The following is a 23,834-nucleotide window of genomic DNA, read 5'->3' as shown; positions in this document are numbered from 1 at the left end:
ACTCTCAGATCGAAGAATTATATCCGACTTAATATTTATGTTCAAAATTGTAAATGGTAGTATAGACAGTCCTGATTTAATTAACCTTATTGAATTTCATATACCCACGAGAGCTACTCGTTCTAAAATTTTGTTTAAATGCAACAATACCAGGACTGAGTATTCCAAACACTTGCTTGTACCTATGTTGCATGAAGTTAGTAATAGAGCAGATGTGGCAGATCTATTTAACTGCACGCAAGGTAGGTACAAGAGGGCTATGCTATCAAATCTTTTCAATCAATATTAATTTAATCGAATTCTACCTTATTTGCACTATAGAAACTTATGTACTTGTATCTCTTGTTTACTTACTTACTTACTCTCTAATCTCATTTCACAATCAAATGCCACATATATTTGTAATTCTTTTTTTGAAATATTTCTACGATTTTAACTGTGACATGTTATCATTGTTTATGGTATATTTATACCGTTGATATTAAATAAATAAATAAATATCACCCATCGCGAATTGTCACGATTCATAAAAACAGAACCAAATCCGATCGTTAGTTTTGCTATCATACAAACAAGAAGTTTATTAACTTTTTTGTCAGTTTAATTAGCTTTTTACTAGTTTAATTACTTTTGACAATATATCCTAGTTATATGCAGCCATTGTACTCACGTTTTTGTTTATTATTTTTATGTACATTTTGGTGTCATTTAAAGTTATAAATAGTACAATTTAAAGAAGTAGCACCAATTTCTCTTTTATAATATTATAGTAACTATGCGAAGACTAGAGAGTGTGACATTTTGAAAATTCAAAACATGTTGTTTTATTTATCGCATTTCAAAGATTATACATAAGTTTAACGTCATACGCCTTCCTTTTAACACATCAATTTTCTTCGTTATTTTTGTAAGGTCGAATGCTTTGGGAATTGAATTGACTACTTTACCAAAGCATTTCAATTGAGGCCATGAATGGTTTATTTTTCAAGTTATTCATTGACATGCGAATGTAACTAAAATGATCTTTTATGTAAACCAAAATAATGATATAAAATTTTTATCGAGTAAAAACCTATAATTGTAATATTTAATTACTGAAGACAAAATTAACGATTCTTGACCCAAGACCTTCGCCTTACCAGGAACTTTGCACTACCAATTGAGCTAATTGGCCCGTATTTCCTTCACTCATATTTAAATGTATCAATCTTCATTTTCTCATCGCACATGTTTATTGTCTGCTACCTTAATGTATGATCGAAAGAATCGTCTTCAACTAAATGCAATATAGATAGGGTCATAGATAAATATGAAGAAGAAAAGGGTCCTATTAGCTTGGTTGGTAGAGCAGCGCCCCGGCAAGGCTGGGTCCTGGGTTCAAGTCCAAGTGTAGCCGTAACTGTTTCAGATTTTTTTATTGCTAAGATTCCTTCATAAAATCGCTAATAATATCTTCAATATTTTAATATTACAATTAGAGATTTCACTCATTAAGTTATTGCAAAAACAAACAAAAAATGTTCATACTAGACTTGCAGAAAACTCAATAGATGTTGAACATTAATAAAAAAAATATTATTTTATTTATCAAAAAACATTCTCATATCTCGGTCCTAAAATATATAACAAAATCCTTTCACAGCTGACACTGTATGAATTGTCATCCTTCTGTCCAAAAATAACAAAATGGTTATTAGATCTAGGCATAACTGATTTTGAAATATTGTTAAAAATGTAATCTGATAATTATTTATCACGAACGCCTAGTTGTATCTTAGCTTTTACTTACTTATGTGCTCTGAAATTTTAAATTTTACACAATTTTTTATTTTTCTTATATTCGCCATTGGTGTATTACCTACTCAATTTGCATTTTCATATTTTTCAACAATATTGTGTTTTGTAATGTTACAGTTTGTAATGTAGATAATTTAAAACCTGTTAATTTGACTGTACTAAAACGGGAAACCTTCCTAGTTGGACAGTCAAAAGCTTCATTCCATGTAATGTAATGTCTCTATTTAAAATAAATAAATAAACACCAACATGATTATATCTATATATCGATAAAATTTAATGTTCTAAATGTAACATTTAGAATATTAAATTATATCGGTAGAGTGAAACAGCTTTGATTCGCACGACGACGCGTCGTTGGTCTTTTGTATTACAAATAAAACTGTAGCATTTTATTTTGATACTAAAAATAACAAGTTGCTGATGGCATACTGGCCGAAACGTTTCATTTTATAAACCTACACTAGTTCTAAAAAAAATGCAATGTATTATTAACTTTCAGTAACTTGTCATTATTGTATATTATATAAGAAAACTTAAGAATCAATCATTCTTTTATGTTTGAGATACTGACGAAATAATTATTTGAATCGATCTAGGTAAAACCAACAACCTGTGCCTATAAATATAATAATTTAAATCAAACACGTTTCAAAGTTCAATGGTTTTGCCAAACTTTCTATGTTATGGTTGTTAAAATAAAGTAATTAATTTAAACACAGTGTTGACTAAACAAAACCGCAAAAGAGTCATGCCAATTACGTTTTCCTTTCTAAAAATACAACATCATTAAATTTTGTTTTATCATAAAACGTAATACTTACCCACATCTTTAGAGAATTAATTAACTACTTTATTTTAACAGACATAATACATGGAGACAAGCGCTAGGCATAATAAGAATGTGGGTTAGGCAATAAATCATATAAAACACAAACTATTAACTATTCTTCTTCCACACAAATTGAACAAAATCTCCCTAGAAATAATAAATGCCGCCAACGAGAATTGAATCCGCAGCCTTTTGGCTGCCGGTCAGCTGCTCCAAACATTAAGCTATGTTGGCTTATTCCAAACCCGCCGAATAATTCAATATGTACCAGCATTTTTTATTCAACAATTATTGCTTATTACATTTTTTTTCACTTGTATGCCAACTTTATGTTTGATGAATCCCCCACTAGATGGCATCGAGACATATTATACCAACATTTATTTGTGAAATATTTTGTATAATATTTATATATTATATACATATTGAAAAAAAATCCCCAGAAAGAATAAATGCCGCCGATGGTAATTGAACCCGCAGCCTTCTGACTGCCAATCAGATGCTATCTAATTATACGGCATTCTATCCGCTCGAATAACTTAAGGTTTGAGTGAATCATCTTTCACTGAGTTGTTCCAACCGTCTCACACGAAGATAATCTTCTATTTTGGTTCAGTTCACTGAGCTCGTGGTTTACCACCAGTTTTGTTTATTTTAGGACCTCTATTAATAGCAAACATCGTACGATACACAGTTGTTCTGTGTTCACAACCAATGAACATAATAATACATTGTTGTATTCATCATTACGCCTCGTCTTTGTTTGACTAAGAGGGTATATCAAAATATACTTGATAGCTTATCTGCAGGTTTATACATATTAATAAATAGCTTTTTTTTAATTGTTTCCGTAGAAAACTTGTCCGATACATAGCCACTATTCATAGGTTAGAGTTTGAAATAGTAAATTCTAACTTTATAAATAAATCTATCTATTTAATACCGACTAGGCTAGGCTAGATTTGACTATATTATAGGTGTTTTAATGTTTATTTTTGTTTAAGTCGGCACATTTGTTGAACAAGTTACCGGAATTTGTTTTTACTCCTTTGTATAATCCGGGCCTTTTCACATACCAAAATATTAAATCTTCTCTTGCTTTAACCTGCCTCACAACGCTGCCCAACCTTGTGGCGATATATTTCATCTGTATTTACACTGTAAAGGCTCTAGTGAGATATCACTTATAAAAAATATTTATGATAAAAATATATTTTTTAAATATCAGCAGTTTTGCAAAAGCATGGTATTATTAGTAAAGCCATACTCTCAAATATTTGTAAAACTGATTACTCTTTTAACAAAATAAAAAATGAGACGTAATTTCAAAGAAAGTATATCAAGATATAATACATTTAAGATAAATTTATCAAAATATTCGTAAAAAATCGCTTTCGTCACTGCAACTTTTAGTCATTTTGACCATTTCTTTCCCGTCCATTAAAGACATTTACACCTCGTGGTATAGTGAAAGTTGCACCCTGGTGAGACAGCTAGTTTGAAAAAATTTCCTGATGGTTCCGCTTTAGTAATTCTATATTATGGTATACTAGCTATAAATGAATGGCCAGGAATCTAATCACAAATCATTCTCTTCTACTTCATTCCATCTCTAGCCATACAGCATTCCTCACATGGTTATTACTTAAAAACAAATAGAGTGCGATGAGTCATACCCAATGTTTATTCTCTCGGAGCACAAGGACTAATTTGAAAGATTTGCATCAGTTGAATAAAATATCTTGAATGGTCCCATAAAATTTGCATAAATCCATGAAAAATAACTGCGCAATTCTTTGAGCATTCTTGAATAAACTAGCAGTTTTATGCTTATCCAGAACTGACCGACTGCTCTGGTTATGTGAGAGGATCTCCTCATCTTCCCCTAAGTTATTCCCAGTGTCCTCCGTGTGTCGTTGTGTGCTTATTCTTCATCCCCTGGGAAATTATTCTGAGAGGGATGGTCACTCTCCCATATTCGCAATATGGAAAATCCAAGCTGTGCGAATTTTTCATAGTATTATATTATTCCGTGCAATTTATATTATTAGTATTCTGGCCGTTTCTTCTCACTCTGAACAATATTCTGACGTTTGCTGATAGCTGCGATTTTTTTCGTTGGTACGGAGACCAATAGAATATTCTCGTATACAGTGACAATTCAACACACTTTTGAAAAGTGATTTCTCTAGAGATATCACCTTTAGTAAAAGTATAAAATAAAGTCACTATCCGCGTCTGTCTGTTTGTGCGCTTAGTTCTTCTAAACTACGTAATTTTTATGTTAATAATACATGCATATTATATTTATAGAAAGTAGAGAAAGTCGAAGTTTTGAGATGAAGCCGTAAAAATATATATTTTCAGGTGTTTATATTGCTAACGCTGGCTAAACCTTATGAGATAAATCAAAACAATGTACTGCGGAATTGTATATCTTAAAAAGGTCTACAGAAAAATCCATGATAGCATATATCTATCTCCTGAGGTTAACCCCTAGTAACGCCGGGTACACGTCAGCTAGTACACAATACTAATAATAATATAGTGATGTCAACTAGATAACGTCAGATTAGGTTTATATGCCTTTTTTCATCACTTTTCATGACCGTATATCACTTTTCAATCGTGTGATGAATTTCCACTGTTCTGAGTTGCAGTGAAACCAGTTTTTATAGCAGCACTAGCTGGAATCACCTGTTCGCATTGAACTGGCTTTACTTTTTTTAAGGTCGTCATACGTCTTCGTCTTTTTTTAAGGTTCGTTTACGAAATATCATCAATCTCGGAATAAATCTATGGGTTTTTATAAAAATCAAATCACTTGTCCGCCCTCCACAGACAGTCTTATTTACATTAACGTTTAGCTGAATTCCCGGCGATGCCCGGGGCTTGCAAAGAATTTTTAGAAAAACAGATTAAGATACTGACCTTCCTCTTGTTTTGTATGTTAAATATGCAAAATTTCATCGATCTTAATAAAACTGTAAATTTACATCAAATCCACGCCGCCCACTGCAGGGCAAAGACAATCTCCTTTATATGAATAGAAGATACAAGTAATGTCAAATTGCTTTGACGCCGCTGATATACAATGGAGAATTCAGAAAAGATTAGAATTATTGTAATTAATCAACTTATTTTATAATATTATATATTTCAATTTATCACATTTAGTAAATTATAAAATATTATTACTGATCAAACTTATATACTTTCCTCGTTTCAAGTGTTTACAGATAAGATGTTAACGGCATCAAATGTTTTATGTCCAATAGAGACGTGAGTGTTTTTAAAGGCCATTATTTGAGAGATGGAGAATTTTTATTCTGTCAATCTAGGCTTGAATATTATTTACGGGTGAAAGAGAGAAGAAGATCATGTTTATTTACAAGTGCGATAGTTTTATTATACTATGTAAGGGGAAGCAGCTATCAGAATGAAAAAAATATATACCTGGCAGAACCACAAATAAATTACGGGAGATTTTTTTGTGCAAAAAATAATATTATTATTAACAAAATATAAACAATGATTATTAGCTGAAACATGATAATAATATTTCTATCCTTTGTAACATGCATAAAAACCTTGTATATAAACATTACTTTATCGTAAAAATAATAATAATATTTTCTGGCAGATTAAATACCAACCGCAACTATAAAAAATCTCAATATGTGGTGTAGTTTTGCTCATGACTGGTTTGAATTTTTGTGATTTTAATTTAAATCTAACAGGAGATTAACCCCGAGAGCTCAAATATTCCACGTATCATTTCTGTATTCTTCAATAGGCGTGTCGTCATACATATTAATAAAGGATGGGTTGTTTCATAGAATTTGAACAATTCATCAAATATCAATGTTCGTTTTCGTGTGCTGTGAAAGTTCTATTCAAGATTTGTTATTATATCATTATAGATCAGTTACTTGACAAAAATGAAATAATAACAGAACTTGAAAATAAATTTCACAGAACGTGAAAATTAATTTCAAAATTTGACGAATGGTTCAAATTCTTTGAAACAATCCGTCCTAACTGTTGATTACAAAAAACGTGCGCAATGTGTGTAACAACAATACTGTATCAACATTTCGCCAATTTTAGATTATTTTGCGTAAATAGGAACATCCTTGAATTAGTTTAATTCTAGTGTAAAATGATAAGCAACTTGCAAAAAAGAATTTTTTGTACTTAATTTGTAAGTAGGTCAAGAATATGTCATATCAGATCATGTCATATGTGATCTTTGCAAATTCCCAACTGCCTTTTAGCTTATGACGGCAGTTTTTCTATTGTTAACTACGTAGATATTTAACTTCTTTATCAAAATCGACCTATCTGTATATAAAAATACAATAAAGCATGTTAATTGTTTCGATACGAACTTGTTATAGATATTTTTGTAGGTCTATTGATTAGATTAAAAATAAAACAAAGAACTTTTGTAAATTTAATAAAGCAAAACAATCACACAGATATTAAGATTTTAAGTAAATATGTTATTGTTTTTGATATCTCAAATCAACCTTTTTAAATGAAATTACATTAACGAACTTCCAATTATTCAAATTCTTGTATGGAATAAACATCTCAATATCTCCTGACTACCTCGGGAGTCAACTAGTAAGATAATGATTTAGCGATTGCACTCACCTAAATAGATATAGATTATAAAAATAATCAATTAAAACAAAGATATCGATAGACAATGAAATATGTTAGTCTACCTAATCTAATTTGGATTTTTTCCGTTTGATAGTTTCTTCAATTGAATCTTAGATTTCATATTACTTTTACGAGAATTTGATTTCTGTAGTGAAAGGCCTTAAACAGTGAAATACCTTAAACAGGAGATCCTTGAAAATATCATGGTAAATAATATTTTTTTAAGAGGATAATAATTTAAAATATAAATGAATATTTTAAATCTTTTTTTAGTTCTGAGAGTACGAATGCCAAAGTAATCGAGCAGGTAATGCTATTTATCCTTAAACTATTCCTTCAAATCTCCCTTCTTCCTACTAAATGCTTAAATTTAAGAGGCAAAGAAAATCAGCAATGTTAAGGAAAAAAAGAAATGTTTTATTTTTGGCTATCTGCTTGACGATCAAATTGGAGCCTTGATTAGATTAAGGCCGGAGTCACAGGGAAAAGCTTTTTATCACATCTTAGGAGAGCACTTAATTAATTTGTATGGGAGGCGGGAAGGAATAAGGTAATATAAGTGGGAAAGAGGAAGCTCTGCTGCGTACTTGAAACTGTTGATCTGATAAGAGCTCCCTCTTAAGCAGGACGTTTTTAAAATTGCGTTATTTGACTTAAGTGAATAAACATTAATCTAGAAATTGAAGTACCTCACTGAAAAAAATCCCCAAGAAAATCAGTTCCCGCGTCTTAAATTTCTCTTGATTTTTTTTTTAATATTTAGCGAAGAAAAATACTTTGTCCACAAAGTAATGTTAAAATAAGAGGGTTTTCGTTATTGTCATGATTGGAATTTAGTTTTAATTTATTTATTCAGAAATAAAAAGGTACTAGATGTTTTATATAGGGACAAATTATAAATAAATTGAAAAATTGAGAATGTACATTAATAAAAGTTTTATCCAATTAAATTTTATTTATTTATATAAAAATTTTATACAATAACAATTATATTACTTCGATAACTTATTGAGATAAATCATTTTAAACATTAAGAGTTTATTCTATTAAAATAGTATAACTGAGCGTTGACAGACTTTTTACTGCGGTAAGCTTAATAATACTAAACCAATCGTGAACCGATTTTATATAATAATGAACATATAAAAGAACGTATTAAATCACTTAACTTTTTCTTTTGATTTGAAATTTGGTTTCAACAATAATAAAGCTACGCGTCTATAAAGAATGCTCCACGGGAAAAAGAAAATATATCCAGAGAAGTAAAGCGATTTATATACAGGCCACCACTTATCAAACGAAAACAATGCGAATGGAACAAACGCATAACCCATGAAGATATTTGAATATAGTTTTAGTGCGATAAACGTAACAACTTTGAAAGCTTTATACTGGGAAATTTTTGCGTATCGTTCGCTATGTTTCATCATGTTTTCTAAGTCTTTTTCCATAAAAATGGTCACAAATTCCATGAAGAAAGCCATGTAGTAGCCACTGTGGAATCCATGCCAAACGCAGAGGAAGAGTAAGGTCAGTGCATGGCTAATAACACGGTTTCCAAGGAAAGCCAACCTTTTGTACACGTATTGAGCTGCCCAGGTATTGGTGTTGACATTGAAGCCTTCCACGTAGTGTCCAAATTTAGTAGTGCCTTCGAATACCAGCAAGTTGATGTTCCGACAGCCGTTCCAAAGGGTTTTATTGTCCTGTGACGTGCCATTGTATGCGATGCCAAAGGTGATGCAAGCTCCTATAAAAAAATAATAAAATAATGTAAATATTTTTATTGGTTACTATTATATAGCTCCATATAGTATTAAAATTACCTCAAAGCGCTTATACAAACTGTTGTTATAAAAGTAAAACATCATTACATTATTTAAGTAGCAGTTTTTCATTATTAGTGTATTGTTAAAATACAATGTAGAAACTGAACAATTTAACAGTGAAGACAATATTTATTAATCACTAGCCCTACAAGCCCACAGTTACTCAGTGCAGATAGAGAAACAATAACACGTTTTACTTTTACCTCCAACAGATGGCGCTGTTTTTTTTAAAGCATGTTTTTACCTGTCACAGGGGACATATTTATAATATATATGAACACACGCATATTTTAATGCAAAGTTCTGTCAAAAATTCAAGGTAATCGGTGAAGAACTCGGAGATTTAAGATTTCAAATAAACGAGCATTTACATTTTTATGTATATAGATTGATTAAGGCATAAAAAAATTCATTGTGATGATTGGATCGGTACAAATGAATGTTTGGCATGTTTCAAGCGGCCAGAGTATTTGCATCAAATGTTTGTTTACTTTGTTGCCTATCTATGATAATGATTTATTCAAATATTAGCAAACCTTGGCAGGTGTTCAAAGCCAACGTCATTTGGTTAAAAATAGAGATAATACTATTTAAATAGTATTTCTAAACACACACTTGCGACTTTTACATGTGTACGAAGTATCGTACGATACCGCGTGTGAAAATGTTTGATGTTATCATACGTGTGTGATTATATACATACTCATTGAAGGAACACTAATTCAAATGATTTATTATATCAATAAAAACAAACCTTCAGTGAGTAGCCAGCAAAAAACGTATTTCATAAAGTATATCTTCGTCCAAATTCCCAAAATAATGTGTTTCCATACGAAGGAGGATTCCAGGAATTCTTCAGTGAGGAAATATTGTTCTGTTAAATATGCAATTCCAACTTGATAGGCCACCAGATACACGAGTCCAATCAGGCCACGTTGTGATCCGGCAAATATATTCGTCGGCTTGGAGTTGTTTTCTAATTTACCGCTCACAAAATTCTTAAGCCTCATCATAGAGAATTGAGGTCCCACTAAGAAACTGGCGGGAAAAAATACGTAGGAGAACATTTCAAGCAGCGTTGGTTTACTGCGAAGTGCCGTTTTCTTGTAGCTTTCTGACAGAGAGTCAAAGTCTTGAGTACCGTCCCACAAGTCTTGGGATAATCCAATCAGTCTCAGGCAGAGAACACACTGTGGCATCGTCCACGTCATGTCGTATGTGTTTGCGTTAGTTATCCAGTAGCCCATCAGAAGATACCCCATGTGGAAGACAAGATTCACAATCACATTTGTTTTCGTCGATCCAAGCACCCGCACAGAAGCATAACTGAACAACACTGAAAAGATGCAGTGACCCACATCATAACCAAAGTTGTATGCACCGAGAGATATACCGCAGAATGTAAAAAACAATTTTTTCACTGTAGAGTCTTTATCGTGCAGGTAGCCTCTATAAAACCACGCAAGTGGGTACACTATAAACAATGAAAATACTATTCTCAACCCGTCAGGAGACGCTCCTGACAATTCTGAAATGTATTTTATAGGCTCCATGTCACAATTCACAACGGAACAGTCATCGATACAACACAAAACACTGTATTATGTTAGGCCAGCCACTCGCACAGAAATACTGACTGGATATATTTACTATGTTCTGCCTTCCCACAGATAACGGTACACATTTAAGCCAGTTACACAGTTGAGCATCAGCTGTCGGAACAAAGGCGTCGCGCGACGGAACCGGTTACACGGCGGGCGTATAAAATAATATTCTCGCTTTGAGGATGAATTAATTGAATTACAACAACAACTAAGCCGATTCTCTTGTAACCTTGATAATTTCAGCAGATCTAAGTAAATTTGAATGAATTGCATTTAAATTAAGTTTATTTTTACTCGGTAAGTTTCAGGCAAGACAGAGCCGATGATAAGTGGTTTTCTCCGCGCGCTGTGTAGGTACACCGTTTCAAGCGTTGATCGTGTAACGTCTGTAGTCTGGTTTGAAACTGTGTTCGGTCGTCCGGTTTTAGACTGAAGATTTAAAAGTAGACCATTGCCAGTCCATGGTCTGATGGTTACTCAACACCCGTTAATTGTGATTCTTGTGGTCGCTTCCACCAATTATCCAACTTTATTACATTTCTTCTCATCCATTGTTAATTAAAAAATATGCCTACTTATCTGTTTCATCAATCACTTGAACACTATTTTTTCCTACTTCGGGGTAGATAAAGATATCAATAATAATACAATACAAAACAATTACATGAAATTGATATCTTTTATACCTAAGTAACTAACAGAGTTGACGTACATAAACATAAACTTTAGGTTCTTTAAAAGTTTGATCACGGCCTCGATCCTTTCGAACGGTTTGCTCTGGCTTCTTGAAATTCGTCCGGCTTTTTAAATTTTTTTTTTTAATTTAATTTATTTTTATTTATTTTCAATTAACCGATAAAAGAAACTATTCTTTGTATCTTTTATTATGCGCTATGTAGCTTTACGATTTCCAGTTTAACTGTCGCAAAATAAAAGATATCGTCATATTACTTATTTCAAGATTCCTAAAATCTCCTGTGGATAGAAAAGAATTTGAATTCCTGCCACTGACAATCATGCTATGTAATTTGGCACAGTTTAACGTGCAGGCGAATAAAATACAATACCTATATAAGCAGATATCTACAGAGAAGACGGCATTTTATGTCGTGTTTACATTCCTAAATAATAGAATGTTAATATTTAGGCAGGTATTTTTTATACACTAATTCAACACAAAGTAATTTCCCTTGGGGCATTTGTCATATCTGAGGATGCTGTGTGGAGGGTCTTTTTGAGGAGAGGAAGGAGTGAACGTGGGTATGGAAGAGACTTTTGTTGTAGGAGGGAGGAAACTCAGAGGCCGGCAAAACGTTCCACAGCCGAGCTGTCAAGGGCGATTTCTCATGTGACAAATGCCAACCGTCTACATATGTTGGGCTCGCGTTTGGTGTGTTTCCCGATCAATGAAGCTAGTTCCTTGGAGCATCTTCCGTTGAATACCGGTAGAACAAGGACAGCATACCAGTCAGTAAAGATTACAATCAGGTATTTTAGGGCTTCGGACCAGAGGTGGCTGCCAAATTCAATAGTGGAGCGCACTTGCGATTTGTACAGGGTCAGCAGTTGTGTACTATTAATTAACTGCGGGCCGTGTACAGTACACCCTGCTTATGTGAAGCTAACTTGACTCTGTTTCATTGAGCCTCCGTCCATGAGCCGATCACAGAGCTACACAAGCATATGAAGACACCGAAACATACAGAAGGCACGTAGTGAAGATTTCTTCCGTTATCGTAGGTATGGTAACAGACGTTATTACATCGTAAAGTAATGAAGTTTATCGAGAATTTTTTCCTATTTCATATATGGTTTACAAAAATAATATGAAAATATATATTAGCTCTACATTTATATTATTATTTACAAGGTAGGTAAACTTTTAAAAAATTTTATTCTTTCGAACTACATTAAATTGTGTAATTTTGTTTAAATAATTACCAAACCTTGACAAAAGCCTAAATTTAATTAATTTTAGGTGAACCAAAAATTGATGAAAGAACTCTATCAGGCTCTTTATTTAAACCATTTTGTCGCGGAAAATTATGTCTCGAAATCAAATATTCATGGAATCTTCAAAGCATAATCCCCCAGAAGGATAATGTCCATTCGGCAAATTGACAAAGATATTCCCGCTGAAAATAACCTCAAATTTAATTTGTTAGACGCTGAGAACTGAAAAAGTGCCCGAGCGAGACGAAATGTCAGCATGAACGAAATTGAAATTAATGTGGCATAAGCCTTACCGCCTTTTTTGGTTTCACCAAAGAGAAAATTCAAAAATCTCTATCCTTTGTTTACCCACTTTTTTGTATTTCTCAGAAGCTCCGATTGAACTCCGAAATTAATATTTGAACATCAGGAGGTTCGGTAGTTATTTAGGAGTTCACGAGCTTTGTTCAGCTTGTGAAACTGACAAAGGAGAAAATAATGATACAAATCAAAATAAAATACTCGGGAAAAACTCATTAGCGTAAGATATATTTTTGATGGGATATTACAATATCTAAAAGAGGAAGAATTTCGTGGTATGGGGGCAATTGCTTTCTCTCTGGGTGGTCTAAATGTGGAGAAGGAGACAGTAAAAAGAATTGTTAAAAATTTGTTCATTATATCTTCTTCACCATGGGTTTTTTTACGTGAATGCCAAAAGCCAGCGGGAATATCATAGGTATAACTAAATTGGTTTTGGTATTTGATTCAGAGGAATCAGGAGTAGAAGGAGATGAGATAAAGGATGATTTGAAAGTACCTGGGTCTTTAGATCGTGTCAATAAAATTTTAGCATCGTTTCAATTCTGATGGTGGTTTTTCACCAGGCCGATACTGGAGTATCTACCACTACGAGATTTGGTCTGGGTATTTGGTCAGCTTGGTTCAGGTGTTCATCGTTGAAACGTTCATCTTTAATCGAAAATGACTGTCGAAAAGTTACTTTAATACTCATTTTTGCTATCTATCCATTTATGTCTACAAGTAGCTTAACGAATTTAAAAAAATAATGTTTTCGAATTATGTATTTAATTTTTAATAAAGTATCTTGTTATTTATTATTCAGTAATTATAATAATCAGAAGTTCATGTGGTATGCGTGCAACATTATAAGCCAATACTGGAACTAAAGGTGAGCAGAAATAAAGGAATTGATTGAGCATAGGTTTCTCGCTTTTCGCTTAGTTTGTTGTCATAAAGTACAGTAAAAAATTTCCAGACATGCGTACATGTGTATTATTAACCTGTCACGTACAGATAAATGTACTATTACCATTGAACAACAACTATCTTTGTTTTATTTTATTATGACGCGTTGATTTCTTGAACACCTACCTTTACAACGTAGAAATAATAACAACTAGTTATCATCGCCTCGGTATGTACAATAGATAGCCTTCAAAACGTGATGCATGATCATCTAGGTATATACCTATATATATATGCGTGTAGTATAGTGCATTTAGTATAATGAGGCGTTAGTACCATAGTTCACAGAAAACCTGATATTATATAACTGGTGACGATCCTACTCCATAAACGTCGCTCTGAAAGATGCGATGGGTTGAGATGGTGGATGTGAATTGTTTAAATAGATATAACAGAGACCATTAAATGATGCAAATAAATACATGTACAAGGTAATAAAATCATATCGTTACAATTTGGTCAAACTTTAAAGCAAGAATGTAATACCGGACCAGCGAAGTTGAATGAAGAACCTCTACGAGTGTATTCAATAAATAATCACAAGTTCTGGTCAGCACTTCTATTTGAGTCACACGCAGCTGTCATAAACACTCATTTAAATATTTTTTACAGAAATGAAATCAACACAGATAGCTTTTCTAAATTATCAATGAACAGATCAGAAGTGAAATAATGTAGAAGACCTAACCTTCAAAATCAACAATGATTATTTTTAGAAACTAAAAATAATTGCGGCAGAGATGGGAGTAAAAACAAATGCTGTATAAAATATATATCTTAAATATGCACGTATTGCGATATTCGTATTTATTTTCTTGTCTATTATTGACTGAGAAACAGTATTCCGTCAAATATCCAATGCGCTGCGCCAAAGCCAAGAGTACAAATAATTCTGACTGATGAAATAATATTAATTTATATCGCCACTTGACTCCAATTTATACTTAGTTAGGTACCTACATGCCCGCATCAGTCTGTATTGTGACGAAGTATTTGCTTTTGTTAGAGACCCAAAAGTATATTTAAGCTCCCTTCGTACCGGACGCATCTTATTATAACTTGTGTTTATTCCCTATTCCAGAACCATGTGTTGACAGTTAATTTGTTAAATTTTTAATCTCTTCTGAAATATTATTATGATAACTGTTCACTATATAATATGACAGATGGTGGTAAACCTAAATAAGTACTGAACGTTATCTTGCAAAGATTGTGTGGCTTATCTACATATGTATTAACTATGTTCGTTTCACTTCTATAGATTTAGAAATAATCTTCATAATATCCAGTGATTTCTTCACTTGTATTTCTATTTTTAAAATATCGTCGTCAGTTAGTCCTCATGGGTAGCAGAAGCGCAATTTGCCCTTGATATAGAATGTCTTCGATTCATACTGTACAACAGTCATAAGCGATTTTTTTTTCGGGAACCGTATTATTGATTCAAGCGCTATTATTTTTAAAATAAGGAAGTTGAGTCCATTTTTTTAATTTTTTTTTTATCAATGTTCGCATTCAAACTTAAATACTGGTATATATATATATTTTTTAAAGTTTGTTTTTATCATTAAATTAATTCTCAAAGTTTAAATTTTATTAAGCCCGCCAAAACGAGCGGAATTCGAGCGGTAAGAGGCGGGGTGTGGGGTGTGGGTGTGACGTCATTCGAACTGTGAAAACCACGTCGCTTAAGCATTTTGTATGGAAAAAAATTTAATTCGTCAACAAGAAATTCCAGTAATTTTTTTACCAATGTTAACCGTCTATTAGAATTGATGTTATTAAAAAAAAAGAAAATTGATTAAGATTTCATAGTTAAATTAATATTTTAAGTTAGAATATTTGCTTTTCCCGCCCGGTACGGTATTCCCGTCGATATTTGTTGAGGTGCCCCGCGCGAATTCAGGACCACCGCGCAGAAAAGTAAAGACCAAAAGTAAAATAACGGCTTACAGCCCAGTTCACTGTGAGACTTTTCTGGGCGGCCGGCGGCCTGAAGTGTATCACATGTTATGTGACATGTATAATAATAAAAACTTCTAAGTTATGCAATAAACAACATATTATTATAAAGCACTATACGAATATGTATCTTTAGAAATCCATTTCATATAATAATAACAACAAATACGTACATATATTTGACATACCCAAATAAACGTTTGGCCTATACACCTCTCTCATCTAAACCGACCATCTCTCATGTAATAGAAAGAGATGCACCATAGGTGATCCGTTGTACGTACAAGTCACGACACATGTGACGTCAGAATTCTTTCGACCAATCGTGGAGCGTATACAGTCTATTGCTATTGAATGCTTTTTCAAGAACGTTTAACTAATTCTAAGAATAATAATATAGAAATATATTTATATATTTAGAATCGATATTTTTTGATCTACATGAACATATTTTTTATAAGTCAAAATATTTTTCACTCAACTTCCTTATTCTCCCTAGCAACACTAGAGAATTTGTATTGAAGAGGACAGAAAATGAAATTTTTGCAATGCACGGGTATAGAATATAGGTATGGGATATGAGTTCAGGTACGATATGTTACGTAACTATAGGAATAATAAATAGATAAAACTATAAAGTACCCACCCAAGATCGGTAAGGCCGATCTGTATGTCGTATTGTTGAATGCTTAAATGATTGATATTAGAAAAATGATAAGGTATACTAACGAAAAAATTTACTTATAACAAATTATTATTAGCTATAATAATAAGCCTGAAACACAAATATAAATTTAAAAAAATTTTCCGAGAAAAAATAAATGCCGCCCTCGGGAATTGAACCCGCATTCTGATTGCCGGTCAGGTGCATGGAATCACTGTGCTACGTCGGCTTAGTAATAATTCAACATAGACCTAGTGCAAATCACAGATTCTTGCTCACTCAAGTTTGGCAACTCTCTAAGTAAAAATTCAAGTTCTGTCAATTTGACCAATTGCAAAATGACAATGTGTAGGTACTTAAAGGTCCCACACACCAAGACCATAGATGCGATGTAAGTAAAGTGATGCACACACCTTGTTACAAATCTTATATGTAACAATGTATTGGAAAATTTATAATGATTGTATTTCTTATTTGAATGATTGTTAGGTGGTTTTACAAACCCACTTTTCAAAGGTAATAAACAAATTGAACATATAAGTATTCCGAGACAATTGTTGTTTGTATTGTTACATGTTGTACGTATGTAATTCAGTTGAATAAGTCGTTTCCATAAAAAAGGCTTATACCCAGTTGTGTCAGTTTTAATACAGTTCCACGAATCAAAGTTCATAAGTTGGTTGAATAAAGATTAATATCCTTGTATGTTCTTTTCATTAAAAATGTTGCAATTTATTTTGAAAACTTACCCACCCGTCGGTATTCAGAATGTAGGTAGTACTTACCTTTATATTATAATTGTTACACATTGTATTGGCGGTATCTTATCTGGAAAAAAAATCAGTGACAAAATAAATAAGTCGGTTAAGATTGCTTCAACTTGACTCTTACTTAAAAGATTATCTTATCATTGCCTACCTATATAACATGTAGAGGTAGGTAGGTAAAGCAAAATATTCATCAAAATTAATCAGTAAAACAGTGTAATATCAGTTATGATTTAGTGAATTACCACTTGTAAGCTAAAGTCTTAAAAATTCATCATAACTTTTCAAAAAGTATCCAACTTGTTTGTCAATCTTCTATACATAACCACCAACAGTTAATAAGATATACTTCCAAATAAAAAAGGTTTACTCTAACAGCATTTAAAATCTAAATTGACATATAAACGATTTTTACTTTTTACTTCGACATCTTCACTTTTCCTTCGTCGTTCTCTTGCGGTCCAAAGACCTCCGTTCCTTATTACCATATCGTACGTTTTTGCATCGACACAAATGGACGTATTGAATTTTGTTGCTTTGCGAAATCGTTTTCAAATACAGATCACGTCGTTTTTTGTTTTTGGCCCATTTGGTAAGCGACGATTGGTCTTGTAGCGTTTTGCATCGGCATTCAAATCGCGTCTGGAGTTTAGTTTGCGCAAAGGGAAAATTTCTTAAGAACTTTGTTATTCACTCTTTGAGATATTATTCTGAGCGGCGAGAGAGTGATTTTGTGTCAATGTTTTGTTGGCTGATAATTACTTTGGTGTCTTGGAATGAAGTATTATAACTATTATCGAAATTACTTGAGAAAATGAGGCTGGTTCTATTAGAAAAATATTATTTTGCAGCTAACATAGGCAGGTATATAATATGGCGCTTTATTTAGTGATTACATATTTCACATTTTATGCGAGTACTGATAAGTTTATCGACATTTTTTACTGGTAGTAATCGGAAAATGCGGCAAAATTACGTCCATAGTTATGTAGGATATCATTCCATTTTTTGCTTCTAACACCCGACCGATTAAATTGTGGTACCCTTCATTGGATTCCATAACAAACACACCATTATCTCTTTTGACAACGTATTAATTTATCGAATAAAACGAACAATTAAATGTTATTATCTAACACGACCCACAAGTATGTGTCTACAAACTTGCCCATAATAATAATATCACGACGTGCGTTACACTAAAAAAAGCCTTTTTTAAAGATAGTACGTAAATAGTGTTTTTGATTTTATTCCTTACAGCTCGTTTGTTTCACATAAAATGAAAGTATTAAGAGGCTGTTTTAAAAAAATTACGTGCAAGCAAATTGCTGTACGTGATGATGCTTAGTATAATGGTAGTTATGATAAAAATGACTTGAACCTGTTGCACAAACTTTAGATATATGTTTCTGATGAAACTCTGGTTCTAATTATGCCTTGTGATTAAAATCGACTACGAATAAACTGTTCTGAATAGTTAATACAAATTATTTACAGGTTAATTAAATCTACAATAACTGAATCTTATCAGTTTCAACTCTTAAACAAAGTAGTAATATTATTGTCTACCAATTTAAATAAACAAAAAAAATCAAAGTTTTCTGATAATCATTTATGCACTTTACCTTTATCTAGCGGACACAACAATACATTTGATAAGCACAGTAAATAAATTTACAATTAAATAATGTAAGTTGTATGATTAAGTTAAAACTTGAAGCTTGTTATATTCTACATGTTCATAGATGGCATTAATTAATTAATTTAATTGAAATACGTTTTTTGTAAGGTATTGCTTTACTATATTTGGACAAATTATTGTTTGCGCCCGTACATACGGAATATGAATATGAATAAATAGTTTTGTTCCTTTAAAAACTCAATTCTTTTGAGAAAGACATACAGATACAATATTGTACCGATGATTTAATCCACTATTATATTTGTATGCCTTTCTTGAAGGAATTGAGTTTTTTTACGGACACAACTGTTTAGTTATATTCTGATGCGTATGTACGGCCGCTAACAAATAATTTGTATTAACATTGTAAATAAATTCCTCGCAAAAATATTTTTATTAAAATAAATTAATTAACGCCATCCATGAACTTGTAGAATATAAAAAGCATTGCGTTTTATTTGTTTAATCACAACATAAGGAAGGAAATACGATGTTTTAATAATTGTTTAACTGAACATATTTTATGCTACCAATAAAATAGGTACCGTATTTCGATAACGATCACTTTCCACTTTCCCTATAAATGCTTAACTTTCGGTACGAAAACAATATTTACTGTCTTTATTCGTTAATTAAATAGAGATCTCATTAACGGATTATATTTTATAAGGCGTTGTTTGCGTAGAATAAAATATTCAACGCTTCTAATACACCAACATTCAGTGATAGTGTTTGTGATGATTGATGATGAATAAGAGGCTGTTTCTTAGGTAAATTGAACCCAGAGTCATGCCTTCCATATAGGCACATAAGTATTGCCTGTCCTACTGTACTCACATTAAAATATAAATAATATTTGAAATATAACTAATATTATAAAATATAAAACTATTGCAAGAAACCAATTAACACTTTACACACGTTAATCACAGCGCCGCGCGCGCTCTACGGTCCGCATTACTGTAACATATAAAAAACAGGAACTTAGCCCGTTGTCCAACGGGTCGATAAACAATCTACATAAAGGATGCAAGACCTGGCGCAGTTCCACTCTGAACTGCGCTGCAGACCGTTTTCCACGCAGGGTCTTTATGCATTCGGTTTATGTCGATTGCTTACCGACCCGTGGTACGACGGGCTAAGTTTGCAAAATGTCGCACATGTCATATTCAGATGTTCACTGTATACTACACAAAAAGTATATGTGTGCGTAGTACGCACTAAGTGTGTGTTAGTGTCAAAAAAATCAGTGCCTTTCTGTACAAATCACAAAGAAATCAATCAATGCATTCTGTTAATACCTCTATTAATGAGTACAACTTGTTGAAATAAAAACCATTTTGTTCTTATTGAATCATATTGGCTTTCTTTTAAGCAATTCTGAGTTTGACATACATATGACAATTGTATATACCTCTCTAATAATTGGCTTGTAATGTGCATAACTGAGGCGGTTATTTGAATATTCGACATGGCATGTAAGTAATCCCAACCAACATCAGCAAAAGCCAAGAGCATTGGGTGATTTTTTTTTGTATTTTTAACAACGTTCTAGTTAGCATAGTATTTAATACATCGTGTCCCAAAATTCTACGATATTCATTGGAGGACTGATAGACCAACTCACGATGGACCAAAGTATAATTATATATATGCAGGGTGTTCGAGGTGAAAGTGCAATAACTTTGGGAGGTGATTCTGCATGATGGTAGAAGTAAGAATGATGAATAACTTTTTTTTGAAAATTCAACTTTTGGATGTATTTTTCAGCTATAAACAAAAAATTGCGCCAGCGTGTGCGTACTGCATTATTATTGCTTTTGAATCATTTGAAATTGACCGGCCGATCCTAGAACTAACACACGCTACCCCCCTTTCAGAACAGCTGTGATTTGTTTATTTTAAAGAAATACTTTAAACAAATACCTCACATGTACTCACTATACATGTAGGTTACATATGGGTTAGAGAGTCAGAAGGCCGCCCGTTGGGTAACAAGAGATTCATTCATTAATTCTTCTGAAAGCTGATTACTTCAATGATCGTTTCATGCCGTGAAAAAGATAAGGAATTTTAATCCACATTTACGACATCATACTCACAACATACCTCTCAACGACGGAATCTTCAACCAATACCTACAGTTAGAAGACACCAACACACTTTCTGTGAAAACCATCGTGTTGAACCATTTAAGAAGATACCTTACTGTCCGACGAAACTATTTGTTGAAAAATATTTTTTTACGCTGGGGGTGTACCGGACAGCAGGTGGGTGTAATAATAAACAACATCACCAGTCTCGCGCTCGACAAGCACACAGCGAATTTATCGGGTAAGTATGTACCTCTACTGAGATTTCTAGTAGGTATGTCTTTTTGTATGGAAAAAAAATTGGAATTTCGGAAAAAGTTATTTATCTATTTTTCTCCTACCATCATGTAGAATCACCTCCCAAAGTTACTACACTTTGACACCGGACACCCTGTTAATTATAATTTGTAGAAAGTTGTCGGTTATCGAGATATTGGCACTTTTGTGAATTTCGAGAAAATAGACACCTTAGATTCAGCTTCAGCTACAAAATTCCAAAATCTAAGAATATTTTTATTACGCAACCCTGAGTAGCCCTGCTATTGATCAAAGTACAAAATAATAAAAAAATAAAAACATTTTGACGATTTAATTTTTTAGCTATCTATCGAGTGTAATTGCAGAGGGCTGTTCAGGGTTGGGTAATAAAAATTCAAATCTCAGAATATGGAACTTTGTGGCACTCAAAAAAAAACTGGTCTAAGGTGTCCATTTTACTAAAGTCGTGTTATGATATTCTGGTCCATTATGAGTTTGCCTATCGGCCCTACAAAGGAAAACGTTGAGTTTTGGGATATCCTGTATATCAGCCCCTTCAATAATACGTCGGGTATGATGTTATATATACAAACATAATTTTTGATTATATGTTTGACATTCGGTTTTAAAATTTGCAAAAAAATTAGGATCATTCCAAGTTCCTTCGAATCTGTTTGAAGGTGAAAAAAATCAAGTAAAAACATCATGAAATTTTTTAAGGTTTTTCTTTAGATACTTCATTATCCTTGTATTTGAAAAAAAATAAGACAAAACACAGCGATTTACAAAAGAACAAAAAAGGAAAAGAAAATACAAAAGAATCCAAAATTAATCAAAAAAAACCATTGTTCATGTAAATACGTAATTAAACAGAATATAAAACTAATTTTCGCTACACTCTGCAGATTCACTGAGTTTGTCTGTCGGTCTTTTAGATATTCGCAGTACAAAGCGACCGCAGACTTCATAGAAACGTGTTATTGTTTTTCAATGTTCCCGGCCCTCAGCGGAGCCCTATCTCGAAAAATTACCATTTTCCCTGCAGCACTTTGTCTACGCCGCGGCTGTAAACAACCTAATTAAATTATATTCCGTGCCTTCTAATATCTCTGTTAATTCACTAGCAATGCCGGGGCTCTCCGTTCACATTGAATTTACAACTAAAAAACAGGAATGCTGGCTAAATTTAATTATTGCTATTATATTTAAAGTACTGGATTCCAAAATTTCTCTTTCATCTTAGCTGTGGCTATTAAGCGCCCCTTCTTTGAAAACGAACGGAGGTAAGATTTGAACGTGATATTTTAAATGTAGCTAATTTAAAAAAAATGTCCATGTTGCGTATTACGCTAATTCCACAGAGGACGAGATGGTATCTTCAGTGGGGCACGTTTTCAATTTACTTGAGATGATGGAATTTATCTCTCATTCGGCCGTCCAAATAAACGTGATTTAAATTTAATCAATGCGAAAAAAAAATTAAACCAATTTGTCGGCTGGGAATCCGCCCATTTCAAAAGAGAGTGGTTATTTTTGTAAAAAAATTAATACATTGTGTCCAGAAACTCGTAGTACAACCGGGAAAAATTTACACTACATTTGGACTCGATTTAGTGATATACCTTTTTTGATTTGGCTTTTGTTTTAGAGTTAATTAGAGGGGATATGTTAATTTTTACTATCTAGACACGGCTGGAGAAGTTTTTTTAACTGAACACAAATCTTGAAAAGAAGTGAGGTCTGGCGTCATGAAGTTTTCACTATTTTTTCTGTCTGAAATTGTGTCTTCAATAAGCAACTTCATGTTCGTTGGATTTAAATTTAGCAGTAATAAAATCTGGTCATTTAATAAGCAAACACTTTTTGTTCTCATTCCAATCCTACGATGAATTTGTCAAAAGTCTGTAGTCTGAGTCCTTTCCCTGTAATGTCAACAACTACACGAAAATAACGATTTTGTCATAATGATCTCATTTTATTGACATTTTGATCTCGTGCATAGGCTAATGGGTGCAATAAAATGACACAGAAAGAGAAATTTAAAATTAAATGATAAATTGCGTAAAATATTATGTACAATGCCACAGCGAAATATTATATTTAATTAAGGTATTCCAAAGCTCAAATGATGTCATCTTAACTCGTTAAAACTATCTCAATAAAGTAACGTTGTCATTCAGTTCGTGACTTTCATATTCGCAGGTCGCTGAGGAAAAATAAATACTTAAGAGCTCAAGAAATATTGAGATCCGAAAAAATGCAAGGTATTATTAATACGGCGTATTGAATAATATTAAGAAAGGGACGCTTAGAAGGTTTGTACACATTTTTATTTTTATAATGTGAATATCACACGAGAGATCCAACTGCTCCCAACCGTCTGGAGCCTGTAAGACTATGGCATTCTCAATTGGTTCCTGTTCTGAAGCTGAAGGTACTTGGGGGGGGGGTGAGGAATGTGGCAAAGTACCTGGC

The 23,834-nt window shown here is 32.7% G+C and overlaps 2 protein-coding genes across 3 annotated transcripts in view; one reads left to right on the top strand and one right to left on the bottom strand.

The window, feature by feature from the left end:
* Positions 1-23,834, top strand: part of LOC149423733 (uncharacterized) — a 290,673-nt gene that overhangs the window by 49,728 nt on the left and 217,111 nt on the right. The gene's annotated exons all lie outside the window — the stretch shown is intronic.
* Positions 8,302-11,028, bottom strand: LOC149423734 (lysophospholipid acyltransferase 5-like). Its single transcript, XM_089632091.1, has 2 exons — positions 9,884-11,028; positions 8,302-9,050 (listed from the first exon to the last, which is right to left on the bottom strand). Exons 1-2 carry the CDS (start codon positions 10,680-10,682, stop codon positions 8,461-8,463), a joined length of 1,389 nt encoding a protein of 462 aa, XP_089488217.1. The 5' UTR covers positions 10,683-11,028; the 3' UTR covers positions 8,302-8,460.

The sequence above is a fragment of the Hesperophylax consimilis genome, chromosome 5 (genome assembly GCF_061612785.1).
Source record: "Hesperophylax consimilis isolate HC1 chromosome 5, BYU_Hcon_1.0, whole genome shotgun sequence".
Lineage (NCBI taxonomy): Eukaryota > Metazoa > Arthropoda > Insecta > Trichoptera > Limnephilidae > Hesperophylax > Hesperophylax consimilis.
This window is presented reverse-complemented; position numbering and strand designations above follow the sequence as displayed.

Excerpts from the sequence above, each read along its gene's own strand:
- LOC149423734 (XM_089632091.1), bottom strand. The coding sequence starts at position 10,682 with ATGGAGCCTATAAAATACATTTCAGAATTGTCAGGAGCGTCTCCTGAC. Across the intron at positions 9,051-9,883 it reads TTGCTGGCTACTCACTGAAG|GAGCTTGCATCACCTTTGGC; the intron begins GTTTGTTTTTAT and ends ATTTTTTTATAG.